This window comes from Cynocephalus volans, chromosome 12, assembly GCF_027409185.1.
Source record: "Cynocephalus volans isolate mCynVol1 chromosome 12, mCynVol1.pri, whole genome shotgun sequence".
Taxonomy (NCBI): domain Eukaryota; kingdom Metazoa; phylum Chordata; class Mammalia; order Dermoptera; family Cynocephalidae; genus Cynocephalus; species Cynocephalus volans.
The window spans coordinates 12154311-12172243 of record NC_084471.1 but is presented as its reverse complement, the minus strand read 5'-3'; the positions used below and the strand labels follow the sequence as shown (position 1 = coordinate 12172243).

The 17933-nt window shown below is 48.5% G+C and overlaps 1 protein-coding gene across 4 annotated transcripts in view; it reads right to left on the bottom strand.

Annotated features, from left to right (window-relative positions):
- The window catches only part of PLA2G6 (phospholipase A2 group VI), a 64147-nt gene that overhangs the window by 1534 nt on the left and 44680 nt on the right, over positions 1–17933 (bottom strand). For 3 of the 4 annotated variants that reach the window (XM_063074667.1, XM_063074669.1, XM_063074668.1), the window contains 6 exons: positions 17051–17129; positions 14620–14783; positions 12470–12620; positions 2203–2339; positions 1653–1807; positions 99–266 (listed from right to left, as the gene is read on the bottom strand). In XM_063074667.1, coding sequence (XP_062930737.1) covers positions 99–266; positions 1653–1807; positions 2203–2339; positions 12470–12620; positions 14620–14783; positions 17051–17129 — 854 coding nt within the window. Of the gene's footprint in view, positions 1–98; positions 267–1652; positions 1808–1922; positions 1979–2202; positions 2340–12469; positions 12621–14619; positions 14784–17050; positions 17130–17933 lie in introns of those variants that run through there. The other variant, XM_063074670.1, reaches the window with a different exon arrangement.

Below are 17933 nucleotides of genomic sequence, written 5' to 3'. Positions count from 1 at the left end.
TGGATGAGCCCTGTCATCTCCCCGACACCAAAGGCCACACGGGGAGAGGGTGAAGGCATCAACCTGGGCTGGGGACCACAAGGGAGGGCCCTACTCACACAGTCCACCACCATCTTGCCCAGTTCCTTGGCCCCAAATACAGTTTTGGCCAGTTCCCAGGGGTTGCTGGGACGGAAGACATCCACACAGGTCACAGGGACCTGTGGGGACCTCCCTGTTCCCAGAGAGACAACGATGGCGAGTTTCTTCACCTTGTTGCCCTGACCCTGTTGGGAACAGACAGGAGTAGTCAGAGGGGACCTCCTCTGGTCATGGACCTTCCCATGGGTGTGGGGCACTTGGGGAGAGTAAAAGAGAGGCCTAGGTTTGGGCTCTGGGAGCACGTGCTATGAGGACAGGGACAGAGGCCTCTGGTGACAAGAGCACACCTGAGCACTAATCCCAGCCCCTGGCAGGCCGGGGGTCTCGCTGTGGACTCAACTGCAGCCCCTCCCCCCAGAAGGTCTGGTGTGGGCGTCACGTGCCATCTGCTTGGGAAAGCACCCTGCATACCAACAAGACTCCACACACACCCGCATACCCCATCTGCTGCTGGTCAAAGTCAAGGTAGTGGCCAGGGAAGGAAAGGGAGGGACATCCCTCAGTTCTGTCATTTGTGTCATTATCTCTTTAATTATCGCATCATTATCTTTTTTAATCCTCCAACCAGTCTGTGCAGAGGGCATCGATCACCCCACTACACAAATGAGGACTCTTGGCGAGGCTCGGGCAGGGACAGAGGCTTGCCCAGGCCACAGGGTGGGGAAGTAGGGCTGGGGCTGCCCTGGGGCTTCCTGATAACCACAGCCAGCAAGGACAGGGCACACACTCTAGGTCAGGCACTGCTCTAAACATTTTGCAGGTAACAGTGCACAGAATCCTCCCGAAATTCCCCAGGCAGGGTCTAGCATGATCCCCACCCACAGCTAAGTGAAGCTGGGCAGAACAGGGACCCCCAGCCCAGAGACGTCTGCTGCAGGGCCCAAGCTCACTGCACCACCACTCCAACCCTTGCATGCTGGCCTTGACCCCCTCTGCTCTAACTCCTCAGGTGAGGGCCGCTCCTCTTCCTCCAGCTCAGGGATTCTGCACTGCCCTGTCCCCAAAGGACTCGGGATGGGGTCCCCTCCTCTGTGGAGCCTCTTCCGAGCCCCCAGGCCTCTAAGCAAAGGTGATCCACCTCCTGGGCCCCCACACAGTCCTCTATCGCAGCACCTGAAACACTTTGAGGGACATGTCCCTGACCATGGACTATCTCCCCACCAGATGTGAACTCCTCAAGGGCAAGCGTTGTGTCCCCAGGTTGGACACAGAGTGGCCTGTGTGCGGTATGCATGCTGCCCTCCCCACTAACAGCAGACGCTGTTCGTTGATCATCACACTCTTTATCACCTTGTGCAGACTGGCCCTCAGAATCCATCTTAGCACAGTGCTCAGGCCGACACCCATGAAATAGGTTCAAGTGTGAGAAAAAAACTGCTGTTGAGTTCACAGATGGGTGCGTGGATGAAAGCCATTTGCTCTTGTGGGGGTTGATCCTTAACAAGGTTCGCTCAAACAGGTGGCTGCAGTGGGTGGTCACATCCAGCCCTCTGCCCTGAGATGGCTCTCACCTTGCGGATCATGTCCTGGTTGTACTCATGGATCTCGGTCATGGCGTCCAGTGTGGGGTTGTTGGCCAGCAGCCCACCATCCAGGAAGCGCCCATTGGGACGGAAGTAGGTGGGGGCTGCCCCACTGCTTCGGGCTGCCCGCCACACCAGCTGGTCTAGAGGAGGGAGCGGAGGGTGGCCCAGGGTGCAAGGGACTGGTATAAAACCTGTGCACTTCAGATCCCTGGCATGCATGGGTGTGGGCACAGAGAGGCATGGGAAGAGGGGGAGGCTGGGAACTCTTCAGAAGCAAGGCCCACAAGGCCATGCTGTCAGGCCAAGCTGTCCTGGTGGAAGACAGGGTACGGCTAAGGACCTCCTGCAGCCTCCTCTCACCTGCCCGAGGTCTGCCACCCCCCAACAATGCATTGTCCTCAGCCAGTGAAGACCAGGGTAGTGGGTGGGCTGCTGGTGGGGCGAGGGTGGCTGATGGCAGGCCTATGACTCCCACCCACCATCCCAATCACTCAGATCAATCACTTCCCATGGATGCATCAAAAATGGTTTTAACCTGAGGGCTGAGTTGGAGGCTTTAGGTTAATATTCTGGCTGAAACGAGGCTCCCGTACAGACTCTGGAGCATCATAATTCCGGAAAAGGTGGAGTTCGGCTGGCTGCCGGTCAGACAGTGTCCCTGTCAGCATCACCCTGGAGAGCAAGGAAGGACAGCTGACCCACCCACCCATCCACCTTTCCCCTTGCCCAACATTCGGGCCCTGGGTAGCAGAAGCCCCACTCCCACAGACCCCTGGGGCTCCCCTCTGTTCTGGATGAGTGGACTTCTCCCCCCACACTCTCGCCTGCAGTGCTGGAGAGCATCTGATTGGTATAACTTCAGAAGGGCCATCTGGCAGTTTTCATCCAAATTGCTGACAGGCTTATCCTTACACCCAGGGATCCTACTTCTGGGAATTCATCCCAAGAAGCTGTCACACATGTGAGAGGTGGGCTGTCCAAGGCTACTAATGGCAGCAATGGCTGTTAAAGCAAATGACTGGAAACAACTGAAGTGTCCATCAGGGGACAGTTCAATATACCATGGCCCACATACCCAGTGGGTCTGCATTGCTGCAGAATGACTGAGGAAGTGCTTTGTGTACTGCTAGGTGACAAATACGAAGATGTATGGTTATGTGGAAAAACTAATACGTATTAAGATCCTCACAAATGTCCTGCCTCTACTTGTTTTCTTTTGTGTGTGTGTGTGTGTGTGGCTGGCTGGTACAGGGATCCAAACCCTTGACCTTGGTGTTATCAGCACCACACTCTCCCAAGTGAGCCAAGTGGCTCATTGATATGAGAATTCTATTTTGGAAAATCTATTCTAAGGGAATAATCTTAATTACAGCAAAAGCTTCATGTACAGGCTTCTTTTATAATTTGTATAAGGCTACTCATTGCAATGTAACACAAAAGAGTAACACAAAAGAATAACACACAAATATATTTATTAATTGTAAAGAAAAATGTAAAGGAAAGGGAACAAAAAACTTCATAGGAAAAAAGGCTGTTTTCCATTTCTGGGAATACTGCAGGAAGATTATCTGAGCAACCCTCCCACTGAACAAAATTTAAATGGTGGAAAAAGTATTTTCAAAAAATTTCTTAAAAGCATAGAAGACCTGACAAGATAAATGGGAAATACCAGAATAAACTCTGAGGATAAGCCAGAACTCAGAGAGGTAAATAGAGCAGAGACCCAGCTTTGACCTGAAGGCAGAAACCAAACTCAGCAAACTTGAACTTCAGTGTAGATGGCCTCACAGGGTAAGATGAACAGAAGTCAATGTCCAGGGCCCACCAAAGGTAAGGGGTCTAATGAGAGACCCTCCCCACATTAGTTTGGGACCCCCAGGGGCTACACTCTCAGGATAAAGATGAACCAGAAATAAACCTGTCCCTGAAAGATACAAGAAAAATTGCCTTGGCAATAGACAAAACAGGGAGAAAAAAATCCCTGAAAATGTGTAACTACAAACTAACCCTCTTGCACATTTGTAATCTAGATTCACATGGGGAAGTCCCAAACCCTTCATGACAACAATTTAGTTAAAGTGACTCTAGATGATAATGTACCTAGGTACCTGGAAGAGACAACATAAAACACTCTAGAGAAAGATACTCTCATTCTGGGCTTCAAAGAATCTGCACATATTATTTTTCAACACTAAGGAGCAGCACATATTTAAAAATAAAAGGAGTGGGTACACACAATGAAATAAACAACATGAATGAAAACAAGCATAAACCAACATAAACAGCAAAATACACCCACATAGACTGCAGATATTTGTTTTTTTGTTGGTTTTTTTTTTTGTTTTTGGTCTTTTTTGTGACCAGCACTCAGCCAGTGAGTGCACCGGCCATTCCTATATAGGATCCGAACCCGCAGCGGGAGCGTCGCCGCGCTCCCAGCACCGCACTCTCCCGAGTGCACCACGGGCTCGGCCCGACTGCAGATATTTGAAAGCTCAAACAAAGATGATAAAGCAGCTATGCTTACAATGTTTAAAGACATCAAAAACAAGCTCAATAATATCTTCAGGGGATAGGAAACTATATAAGTAATGACTTAGAAGATTTGAGGAACCAAAGAGTACTTCTAAAAAGAAAACTACAAATACAATAACAGAATAAAAAACTCAATGGATGGGTTAAATGGAAAATTAGATAAAGCTAAAAAGGGAATTAGTTAATTGGAAAATAGATTAGAAGTTATCCAGGATGCAACCAGAAAGATAAAATGATAGAAAATACAAAAGAAGTTAAAAGACATGGAAGACAGAAAAGGACTAACATGTTTAATTGGTTTACAGAAAAAGAGGAAAGAGAAAATCAGGCAGAGGCAAGAGTTAAAGAGATAATGACTCAGGTTTCCAGAATTGAAGAAAAATACCAATCCAAATATTCAAGAAGACTAACGAATCCCACGCAGGAAAAATGAGAAGAAATCCACATCTAGAGATATCATCAACTAGAGAGCACCAAAAGCAAGCAAGCAAGCAAACAAACAAATAAAAGCCTCCAGAGAAAAAAGACCGATTACCTTCAAGGGAATAAGAGATTGAAAATGACTTTGCAAGTGCAACAATGGAAGTTTTAAAATGATAGAATGGTATCTTACATGTTCTACAAGAAAATCATCAGGCTAGAATTCTATATCCAGCAAGAATAAGTGTGAAATAAAACTTTTCAAACAATGACAGTGAAATAAACCTATTTTCAAACAATTCTGCTGGGGGAGAATTCACCACCAGCAGACCCTCCCTAAGGGAAAGTCAAAACAATATACTTTAGGCAGAAGGAAAGTGATTATAGATGGATGTGTGAGATTTAAGAAAAAATGCAGAGCAAAGAAGTGATACACACATGTACATATATGTATACACACACACATACACACACACACACACAACCAGTGGTGTGCTAGAATTGCTCATGCTGCCTTACAAGAACTTATTGCTAAATTTCATGAGCTGGTTGTTAAACTGCTGGTAGCTTGAAATTGGCCATGGTGTGATAATTTACACCATGGGAATTGGTAAACACTACAAATCAGGGGTCCCCCCACCCCCACCAACCCAGGTGTGGTTTACCAGCATACCAAGTCATACCAGATAAATCTAAATAAACATCAACTTCAAAAAACAATAATAATGTCTTATAAGGCTTAAAAAAAAAAAAGAGATTTAAAGTACAGAAAAGCAATTACAGATAAGATAGCAAAAGGTATACGGAATTAAAGTATATTAAAATCCTTGATTATCTGAGGAGAGGGAAATGATATCAATTAAATTTAGGCTTTTATAAGTATGCACTAAAAATACACAGAGAAATGAGTGCATAAATTTCAAACTATTGACAGGAAGGTGAAATGTAATGACAAAATCTATTCAGTAAATCCCAAAGAAGGCGAAAGAGAAAAAGTAACCAGAACAAAAGGATGTCATATGTTATCCCAAATATATCAGTAATGCTTAAATGTAAATAGACCAGTCATATAAACTATTAGATTAGCCACATAAGGTTCTCATAGTCAAACCAATCAGCTAAATCAGACTTAACTAATTAGTTAATTTAAATAAATGTATTACTATGCATTAAAAACCTAAAAATGGACTAAATGCTCCAGGTAAGAGCAAAGAGTAACAGATAGACAAATGACAAATCCAACTATGTGCTGTTTACAAGAGATACATCTAAAACATAAGGATTATAGAAGGTTGAAATAAAAGATAAATGCAGATATACCATGCAAATACAACCAAAAGAGAGCTGACATAACTATGTTACTATCAGACAAAATAGATTTTAAGGCAAAAAGCGGTCATAAGGAGGGCTGCTTCATAACAGTGGAAGGTTCCAGTCACCAGAAAGATACACAAAATTTTAAATTTATATGCACTTAATAGCAGAGTAACAAATTATTAAAGTAAAAAACTTTTAGTGCCGGCCCGTGGCTCACTTGGGAGAGTGCAGTGCTGAAAACACCAAGCCCATGGGTTCAGATCCCTATATAGGGATGGCCGGTTAGCTCACTTAGGAGAGCATTGTGCTGACAACACCAAGTCAAGAGTTAAGATCCCCTTACCGGTCATCTTTTTAAAAATAAATAAATAAATAATAAAGTAAAAAACTTTTTGGGGGGGTTAAAATCCTTCTCTTCCTGCACACTGAAAAAACTGACAGAACTAAGCAGCAAAAAGTCAAATCCCAAGAGCAGGAGATTCTGACATATCTCTCTCACTAACTGACAGAAGAAGTGGACAAAAAATAAGGATTTGGAAAATTTGAAAGTTTTAAATGATATTTCTAGCCAATATGACCTAATTGACATATATAGAACTTGGCATCCAACAAATGTAGAATCCACACTCTTTTAAATTATATGTTTACTTACTGGCCATTTTAAAGGACCAAAATAATGTTTCTTGGCCACAAAGCAATTAATAACAAAAAGATAACTAAAACACCCCTTCAGTTTAGGAAGTGAGAAATGCATTTTTAATAAGGTATGGTTAAAAAAAAGAAATTATAAAAAAATTAGAAAATATCTTGAACTGAATGATAATAAATGTGCTTATGGAATATAATAAGATAGTATTTAAAGTAAAATGTTGAGATGTTATATATATACATCTATATACACACACATGCACACACATATATATACACATATACTATATACATATACATTATGTTAGAAGAGAAGGCTGAAAGTCAATAAGCAAAACATCTATTTCAAGAAGTTAAAAAAAGAACACTCAACTATAAAAGAAGGAATAAATATAAGAGCGGAAGTTAATGAAACAGAAAACATACAATAGACAGCCAATAAACAGGCAAAGGTTGGTTTTCTGAAAGGCTAATACAATTGAAAAACCTGTGGCAAGACCTGATGAAGGAAAGACAAGACACAAATAATCAGAAATGAAAAGGCCATCAAAACAGATGCTGCATACGTTAGAAAGATAATAAAACAATTTCTTGAACAACTATATGCCAATACATTTGAGGATTAGATGAAATAAACACTCCTACAAAAACATAACAACCAAAACTAACTCAAAAAGACATGCAGAAACCCTGAATAGTCTTATAACCATTAAAGAAATTAATTCCATCATCAGAAATCTTCCCAACAAACAAATCCAGGCCTAGAAGACCTTACTGTCAAGTTCTACCAAATAGTCAAGGAAGAAATAAAGTCACTGTTATACTAACTCTTCTAGAAAATAGGAAAAGAGGAAACGTTCCCTTAAAACCAAAAACAGGTCAAGCTCACCCATGAACATGGATGCAAAAATCCTAAACAAAATATTAGCAAACTGAACCCACCAGAACTCTCTATAAAAGGCACCAGGAATAGAAAGCAGGAACTTGAACATCAGATATTTGCACACCCACATTCATAGCAGCACTATTCACAATACCCAAAAGGTGGAAGCAACCCAAGTGTCCATTGATGGACATATGCTATGACATGGCTGAAACTTGAGGACATTATACTAAGTGAAATAAGCCAGTGACAGAAGGACAAATATGGTACAATTCCACTTATATAAGGTACCCAGAGTATTCAAACTCAGAAGCAGAAAGTAAAATGGTGGTTGCCAGAGGGCTGAGGGAAGAAGGGAATGGAGGGTTATTTAATGGGTACAGAGTTTCAGCTTTGCAAGATTGTACAACAATGTGAATGTACTTAATACTATTGAACTGTACACTTAAAAAGGGTTAAGATGGTAAATTTTATGTTATGTGTATTTTGCAATTAAACATTTTAAAATAAATAAACCGTATTTCTAAATACCAGCAAGTTAGAAAATGAAATGTATAAAAATGTATAATTTGCAATAGCACAGTACATGAGGTGCCTAAGAATAAAAATAACAGATATGCAAGATCTCTATAGATATAATTATAAAATTATTGAGAGACTTTAAACAAATGGAATGTTGTACTATGTTCTCTAATTGGAAAACTCTGTTTTCACATGACAGTTCTCCCCCAAATAAGCTCACAGATTTAATGTACTATCAATCAAAATCCCAACAGGATTTGATTTTCTGTAGAATTCGACAATCTGATTCTACAATTTATATGGAAGCATAAATAGCAACAACACTTCTATGAGGGTACTTCAAAAAGTTCATAGAAAAATAGTATTAAAAGATAACATGAATCTTTTCATAAGTTTTTTGGTTTTGGCAGCTGGACAGTATAGGGAAGCAAACCCTTAGGACACCATGCTCTATCCAACTGAGCTCACCAACCAGCCCTCCATAAACATTTAGAAGTGCCCTCGTATGTGCCAGGCGCTTTTTAACTGCTTTATAAATATTAACCTTTTTATTCCTAATGAAAACCCTAGGAGGCAGGTAGTATATTATTCCTATTTTTGAGAAGAGGAAACTTCAGGACCCATGCTCTTAACCACTCCTCTATACTGAATCATCATGATACTCTTGAAGTCGGACAAGCTGGTAGGGCCTGCAGCCCCAGAGGCCAGGACTTGTTATGAAGCCGTAGTCACTACGGGACTCTGTGGTCTGGGCACAGGAACAGACAGCCAACCAATGGAACAGAACACAGCCAGCAACTGACCCAAGCACAGAAGGGTCCTTGACCCACTGCTAAGAAAGAAGCCCTGCAGATGTGGAGGGAGGGACAGACTTCTTCACAGAGGGGACTGAGAAAACTGGTTAATCATGTAGAAAACATTAAATTGGATTTCCACCTTCACCCGATACAAAAATCAATTCTAGGTTGATAAAAGACCTAAATGCAAAAGGCAGATCTAGAGAGCTTTCCAATTTGACACAGGAGAATAGCGTGCTGCCTCAGGGTAGGAAAGGGGTTCTTAAATGAGACATAAAACATACAAACTATAAAAAGGAAAATATTTATAAATTCTAGTACATTAAGAACATCTGTTAATCAAAAAACACCATAAAGAGAGCAAAAAGACAAGCTATAGAATGGGAGAAAAGATTTCAAATACACATATCCATCAAATGACTCATTTTCAAACTGTAAGATGATCATTAAGAAGCTTCATAACTCAAAAATCACACAACTCAATTTTGCCAAAATTAGGCAAAACACTTGAACAGGAACTTTACAAAAGAAGAGATCCGAATGGCCTTTAAACATAGGGAAATGTATTCAGCCTCACTAGTAATCAGGAAAATGAAAATTAAAGCTACATGGAGACACCATTTTACACCCACCAGATCCGTAAAGATAAAAACATGTAACAATGACCAAATGTCAGCAAGAATGCAGAGCAACAGGCTCGGGACCACTGCTGAGGAGCAAAAATTGAAACCACCTTGGAAAACAGGTGGATAGAATCTACTAGAGTTGAGGCCGTGCATCCTCCAAGACTGTGGTTCTACTCCCAGACCTGTCCCCCAGAGACACTCAAACGTGGGTCAGAAAACAAGCAGAAAGTGTTCACTGTAGGGCTCTTTGCAAGAGCCCCGAGCTAGAAACAACCTAAGTGTCCATCACGGGTATTTGGAGAAATCAACTGTGGGCCTCTTCACCTGATGGAATCCTCTACAGCAACGAGGATGAATGAAATATAGCCAGGAGGATGCTGACGACTGTAATGCCCAGTGAGAGACGAGATCACACACAAGGATTCCATCCAAGCCCAAAGAGAGGCCAAACCTAAACCATGCCGCTCATGCGTGCAGTAACTGCAGAAAAGCCAGGAAATCCGTGAGCTGAAAGGGAGGGGGTGGCTTTTGGACTTGGCTGGTGGTTAGGGGAATATTTTCTTTATAATTATTCATTAACCTGTTTATGTACTTCTTAAATGTACATTCTATTTCATCATAAAAAAAAGAAAAAAAAGGGACCCTCGTACCAGCCAGTCACAAAAAAAAAAAAAAAAAAGAAAAAATGTCTAGAATAAAATATCAAAAAAGTTTTTAAAATATCTTTTGGTTAATAAACTGTTCTTTTAACTTTCTGTATTTTCTAAATTTAAAAAAAAGACCATGTATTATTCTCAAAAAACAAAGTAAAACAAGAACCACCTTTATTATGAAAAGAAATCCTCCCTAACCCTCTAGGCCTAGCTTGCACTCCACTTCTTTCAGGAAGCCCTCCTTGACCACCTCATCCTCAGTCCTCTCTCTTTCCTTTTGCTCCTCCCATGGACAGTCAGTCGGCTGATGAATGTGTTTATTTATTTTGGTTTTTTTGCAGCTGGCCTGTATGGGGATCCAAACACTCGACATTGGTGTTATCAGCACCATGCTCTCCCAAGAGAGCTAACCGGGCAGCCCCCAATGAACGTGTTTACTGGCCTGCTGTGTGGCAGGCCCTGTGCTTGATGCTGGGGCTACAGAAAAAGCAAGGCAGTCATGCTCCTCCCTTCAGGGAGCTCACGGGCTGACAGACATGGGCGTTATTTCCAGGGTGAGGTGGACTATAGAGGAGAAGCGGGCGTTCTGTAGGCTCTTCTGGAACCTCGGAAGCACGTGCTGCCTTGCATGGCTGCTATTTTTTTAGGTTACTTATCTCCCAAGCAGATTGTAAGTGGGCGCCCAGCCTTTTCATCTGCACTGCAGAGCTGTGCTCAGCAAAGAGGGCCCAAGTGTTCAGGTGGAGAACAACATCAGACAAGTGTTAGCCATCAGGAGGGTGGTGACTGCTGCCTTCATCAGAGTGGCCTTGGACATACCACGTGCCCTCTCACCCAGAGAATGAGGAAATAACCACCTACTCCAGGGCTGCTGGAGAGCAGATGAACCCACCAAGCCTACCATGAAGTGCCCAGGACTGAGCCCCTGAGGCTCAGCATTTGGTGGCTGTGCGAATGCCCTGGCCCCCACCTAGTGCGGAGAGGATGTGTCAGGGAGCCTCCACTGTGTGTCCTCCTCCTCCCACTGCCCCGTTGGCTCTGAGCTCAGGGAAGGGGGTCTGGATCTGATGGAGGCTCGCCCCAGACAGGGATGGCCAGCTGCCCCAATACCGCACACGACTTCTCTGAGCTTTCTGTGTTGTGTAGACTGTGTCCACAAGAAGGAAGACCACGTAGGCTTTGCACATCCCACTGATGCTGTGGTTAGAAGTGGGTAAAAATAAACACCCTACGTGACTGTACAAGAGAATCGCCTAATGACAAAGTAAGAGGCCCTTTAACATCAGCTGGCTGACCTCTTCACGCTGGGGAACTGATTTTCCTCGCTAGGAACTGACAGTAGGAGATTATCATCGCATGGTCTCTGTTGCAGGTCCTGATCAATACTACCCTGGCCCTTGGCTACACTGAGCCCAGTGCAGACCCAGAGAGGGAGGACGTGCCCGAGCCACGTGGCAACCTGGTATAGAGCCAGGACCCGAACATCCTGGTCCCTCCTGCACACACACGAGCTCTCCACTGCCACACACACCCCCATCACCCAAGGGTAAGCTAGGAGACCTGCAACCATAGGACCAGGCTCTCACCTTGTTCTTCCCCTTCCTGGCCCTGTCACCTGGAGAACGTTAAGGAGCCTCAGCTTTGTTTACACAGCAGGGTGGCTAATGCACCCTGGGTCTGCGGCGGCTCCCGGGGCCACACAGCTGGTGCTCAGCAAGTGTGGACCCTCCTCCATCCACTCAGGAAATGCTCCAAACTCTCCCCGTGTAACACGCCTTTCATCCCACCCCAAATGAAGGTCAGGATGCACTGCTTACTCCTGGGATGACCCTCTCAGAGTTTGGCCTTCCTGAAAAACGCTTCCTGGAAATGTGTGACCTTCTCTTTTAGTCCCTAGTCTGGCTTCAATCAGTGCAGGTCTAGACCTTACATTAAAGGCAGCCCTGAAGCCATCTGACTGTAATCTAGTAGTCTGAACTCAGGAGCAAATCCTGTTTCAAATGTAAGAAAGCAGATGGCCATATAATTTGAAAGGCTAGTGGGTCCCTTTGCCTGGGCAGCAAGGACCAAGCCTCTGTCCAGTTGGCCACAGAGAAGCGTGGCCCAGGCTATCTCCAGACAGCCCCCAGGCCCCTGGCCAGATGGGGCATAGCCAGGCCCACAGGTCATGTCCCTCCCCTGCCCCCCACCACCCTCAGCTTTCTGGGGGCCTCTCTCTGCTCCCCTCATGGGCCAAGCACTCTCCACCTGTTCTCCAGGAGAAACCTCTCATCCGGATGGGAAGAGCTGCTTTCCTCTCACCCCGTAAGCTGTAATCAGAGCAGGATGGGAGCCTCTGCCCCAGAGAACAGCCCACAGGTGGATGGAGGGGGCGCAGCCCCACGCTCCTGCTGGGGCTTACTTGGGTTTCTTGACGTCCGTCATCTTGGTGTGCTCTCCAAACTCCCGCTTCAAGAAATCCTCCAGGGGCCCCGACTCATAGGGCCTTGAGCCCCGGAAGACCTCATCCTTCATTCGAAAGTAGACACCTCGCATGTAGGCCATGGACTTACCTAGGAGAAAGGGGGTGGGAGCATGGGAGGTGGGGACACAAGGGCCACACACAGAGCCCCCGTGGGAAAGCAGCACCCCCGACAGAGGCCTGAGCCCAGGCCAGCTGTGGGGACTGGGGCCAGCATCTGGCAGGAGGCAGCAGGAGGCAGCAGGAGGAGACAGTGCACTTACCAGGAGGCTGAGCAAGCCTAAACTTCTGGGCCTTTCTTTGAACTTCCTATACAGGCAGAAACCCCCCTTCTGCAGCCCCAAGGCTCTATACCTAATTTTATTCTCAAAATTTTGTATTATTTTCCTTAAAGAAGGGCCCTGGAAGGGTAAAAGCTTATAAAAGCTAGGTCCACCCTGTATGTCACAGAAAAGAAGGAACAGCCCAGTCCCCTGAGCCTGCAGAAGAGGGTCAAGGGGCAGTTGCCCTGTCTGCCTCATGAGACAGTGAGTCCCCGGCCGGGGTGCGCAAGCAGAGGGGTGGCTGGGAGGAGGACTTCTGCCCGTGCCAGAGCGAGGCAAGGCGACTTCTCAGATCCCTTCCACAGCGGCCGGAGTCTAAAGACCCCAGATGGCAGAGAATGTCCCCTAAAGAAGGAAGCAGCCCTTTCTCCCTTTCTGCAGGAGAAGCTAGGACTTCGGCCACTCTGTCCCACTCAGACCTGCCCTGCTCAGACCTTCTGCCCTGCCAGGCCAGAGGCAGCTCCTGAGACAGCTCTTCTCTCACAGAAGACAGAAACAGAAGACCAGAGAGGGGATGAGGACCCCTGAGGCCAGCGGGGAGAGCTGGGCAGCCCGCTGGATACCCAGTCCTGACTCTGCTCCAACTCAGTGGGTGGCCCTCTCCAGTCCTCAGTTTCCCCATCTGCTCACCTCACAGGACTATGGTGAGAATCATCAAAATGAATTGAATACTAGTCAATAAACTGCTGCAGATGACAAAGGTCCCTACAACCTGCCGACTGATGAGCCTCCTCTTGCCAGAGCCCCATGTTCCTGCAGCACCCTGGACTGGCTGGTCATGGCTTCCTTCCACAGCCCAGGAACTACCCAGATGCCTGAAACCACTGCCCCCACCCCCACCGGGGCCTCCTAAGGTGGGGTGCACACCTGATACAGCTCTGCTTCACTAGCACCCAGCACAGGCCTGGTCTGCAGACCCTAATTCTCCACCCCCTACTGGGGGGTCCTCCCCTGGCACCTCCAGGGCTTTGGATCACTTAGGATCCAGATTTGGAATCCGACCAGCACCAGGACAGGACGCCAGTGAGGGAAGTTGAGGCCAAGGACAACACCCACCTGGGTGTGAGCTGGACCTGATCGCCCCTCCCAGTCAGCATCACGCAGCTCAGACAGCTCCACAGAGCAGACACTGCCTGAGTTGTGATGCTGGCCTGCCCAGCAGAATGTCCTGCAAGCTAGGCCCCCTGTCACCTTTGCAAAGCAGCAGTGAAAGGAGGCTGTGTCAGTGGCCTGTGGCCTGGGAAGTGCTGGGCTGGGAGTCTGGGGGACTGACCGTGTTCTACCTAAACAACCCAGGATGACTTTGGGCCACCACTTCCACCAAGGGTTTAATTTCCTGAGGGTATAATGAAGTATGCAGACCAGGGCCCCAGTGTTTCGTGACTCGGTGGCTCCTCATTCCTGAGGCTGCCCGCTGCATCCCCCATCGGAACGGTTTTCCCCATGTGCAGCAGCTGTGAGGCCCTGGTGCCGGCTCGCGGGGGCGTGGGGGTAGTGCATGAGGCAGTCCATACCAAAATGCTGCCCACGCAGACAGCACCACTAGCTCTGCCCTCTGAGATGGGGGCATCAAGCCCACATCCGTCTGCCCAGCCTTTCTCTTTCCAATCTTGGGCCCCAGCACCTGCAGCCCCTGACAAAAGGCTCCCAGGCCCTCCCCTCCCCCACAGCCCCCTTTGTGCAGAGCTCTGGAAATGACCTCGGTCCCCTTTGAGGGCAGGTATCGACCCCACCCCCCTACCCCCACCCCTCAGGGGTTGTGCTCACTGTGCAGAATGGCCAGGGCCAGGATGCCCCCTGTGCTGGTCCCTGCCACCCAGTCAAAGAGGTCCTTTGTGGCCATGCCTGAGGCCTTCTCAATGGCGATGAGGAGCTGGATAATGACGAGGCCTTTCACACCCCCTCCGTCCAGGCAGAGCAGGTGGTCGTGGCTGCAGTGGGGACAGCAGTGGGAGAGAGGAGGGTCCCAGCATAGCCTGCCACTTTACACCCTACCCTCGCTCGGCCTGTGGCCCTTGGGCAGGCCTGCCCTGGAGGAGCTGACATGCCATTGGGCGTGAAGTAGGTAAAGGTGCAACAGAGAAAGGGAAAGGAAGGGCAGACAGAGCAGGCAGGGGTGGCCTCACTGCCCAGGCACCAGTGCAGCCGACATCCGGTCAGTCCCCCCGACTCTGGACAGGGAGTTCCCTGAGGGCAGCAATTCGAGTTTGGTCAGTACCAGGTCTGCTCCAAACCAGTGCCTGATAAAAGTCTGTTTGAATTACACAAGGCTGGGGGAGAACGGGCTGGCCCCCTACAGCAGGGCCAGGGATGGGTGGCAAGGGGCGTCAGGGCCCTCCACTCAGGGTGGAAGGAGAAGGCGAGGAAGGAATGTCTATGTGCAGGGCCTCAGGAGTAGGGGGAGTCACCAGCAGGAGCTCACTTCGTTGACCCAAACCCCTCTGAGGCAGACACTGCAGGCTGTCCTTGTGCACATTTCCAAATGAAGGAAGGAATGACGGTCAGAGGTTCAGTGAGTGGCACAAGGTCACATACGTGGTGGTTGGGCCCAGACTAGGTCTGCTGACTCCTGGGCCACACGCTCTCCATGCACCCTACATGTCTCCCTGGGTCCTGCCCAGACCAGCCCCAAGGTGGCAGAGCACGTGTCACCTGCCCTCTCTGTCCTCTGCCCTAGGGAAACGCCTCCAGTCTGTGCTCGGCCCTGGAACCTTTCTCCTGATCTCCTTCCTATCTTTGCACCTCAGCTTGAATGTCACTGAGTGGAAGAAGCCTGCCCTGACACCATGAGGACCCTCCAGCCCTGCCTGCCCCACGCCGCCGCTACCTGTGGCAGGCACTTGTACTCCACAAGCAGACGTTCTCTGTTCACTTGTTTACTCCCCACCCTGCCACTAGAAGCTCCCTGAGGGTAGGGACGGCCACAGGAGCCATCCAATAGTGAGCTGGCAATGAAGGAGGCCTGTGCGTCCCACCTCCAGGGGTCTTTTTCTGGAGCAAGCCCAGAGGGTGGCAGGGGAGACTGCAGTGTGCCAGGGAGGCCAGAGCAAACGAGCATGACTCTCCCGAAGACAGGGAGAGAGATCAACCCAGAGAGTGCAGGCTGAGCTGTGTGTCTCCCAACCCCTGCATGGGGAGGTCCCCCCAGGGATCTCCTGACTCTCAGCCTGGGGCTTGCTGGAGAATGTGTCTCTCCTCCTCTGACTGGCAGGAAGTGCCAGTCTTCCCTCAGGCACAGCTGCCTCACCTTGGCCCCTGCACAGGTGTGTGTGCTGACGGGGCAGGGCGCCACCTATAACAGAGTGGCCACAGAAATGAGTGGAATACACCAAAGGGACAATGACCTTTCAGGCAAGGAGCATCAGAGTCATTGGTCCAGCTGCTTGGCCCTGGGAGCAGGGGCTGCATCTAATTACAAGAGAAGGGAGCTCTCCCTGCAGGGGCTGGCACTAGGTGTTCAGCCCTGAGAAGCCCATGGCAGCAGAAAGGGCATGGCTTTGGAAGACATGGACGTGATCTTGAGCAAGTCACTTAACCTCTCAGGGGTCATGTTCTGCATCTACAAAACAAGGTTCCTCATTCCTCCCTAGGAAGGCGTTAGGATCACGGGAAAGTAAAAAAGAACGAATACATAGATGGCATCATGAAAGGGAGGGTGGACAGAGTAATAGTCGGGTGGAAATGCTGGCTGTGCGGCTGGCAGTGATTCTGTGCCTCCAGGGTCTCCTACAGTGAGCCTCCCCATCACCCACACCTGCCTCCTACAATGGGCCTGGGTACATGGCAGGTGCGTGGGGAAGCAGCCCACCCCATGACTGTGTGGAGGGAGGCAGGTAAGGAAGCCAGCCGGGAGCACAGGGGAGCAGCTGCTGAGATCTCTCTGCAAAGGGGATCGGGGCCATCGCCCCCTCCCCAAACCATGCCAAGGCCAGGGAGAGAAGCAACAAGACTGCTGCCAGCCCCAGTGTGTCCAAGCTGCATGGCCCAGTGTTAAGCACCATCCCCCTGGACCCCCAGCCTGCACCGGCTATCATTCACAAATGAGCCACCTCGGTCTCTGTGAACTACAGAACTAGAAGAAGAGCCTCATCGCAGGCTGTGGTGGGGACAAGACAAAAACCCCCAGCCTGTGGGGGCTACTGGTAAAGGCTTCACACATGTGCCTGCCCCTCTGCCTCCTCCCCCTTGTTCCACTTACGTCCGCTTCTCGTCCCTCATGGAGCTCAGGATGAATGCTGGCTTCCGGGCCCGGGAGATGTGCAGGAGATCCTGCAGTTCTGTGAGGCACAGGGCAGGGCAGGGCATGCTGGGGCCAGGCTGCTCCCAGATCCCTGCCACCCCAGGGGTCCCTAGAGCAAACTGGGGGCTGTGACCCCACCCCCAGCTGAGCTCCAACCCCCACTGCCCCTATCATCTGCTTCCTGCCCCCAGGAAAGGCTCCTTGTCCCAGGATAAAGCCAAGCCAGAGGACACAGGCCTGTCAGGGAGAAACAGGCTGGAGCAATCCCACTGCTCTGAGAAGGGCTTCCATTGTGCCCAGTCAGCTCCCAGACCCCCTTCAATGTCTTCCTCCCAAAACCCTGAAGCATGAACACCCAGAAGTGTCCTGCAGTCTTCAGGTCACAACGTGTTTCTTCGCATCAGAGCAGATGCTGCTGACAACCATCCCAATGAATGAATTATTATTCCCAATTTAAGATGAGGCTCAAAGAGGTTCCATGACTTGTCCAAGGTCATTTAGCCAAAGGGGCCGAGTCAGGACCCTTGGGGTTAACTCTGTGAATGAAAGATGTCCTAACCAATCTTCAGATGGCCCTTGTCCTGATCCAGGTCAGGAAACCCTCAGCTGCCTCTGGGACAGGGCCACTCATCCATGTCTTCCTGTGTGCCTAAGGCCCACCACCAACCGACTGGCTGCCCTCCTGATAAGGAGCCCAGCCCCCACGTGCCTGCCCAGCAGTGCCACATGCCTCTGACTCTGACAGGCCCTCTGCCCCATGCAGGGAGTCTAGAAGCAGCAGAGCAGAAAAGCCGGCTGCAAAGTGGCATCTCCCCTCACCAGGGCAAGCGGCTGCAGAGTG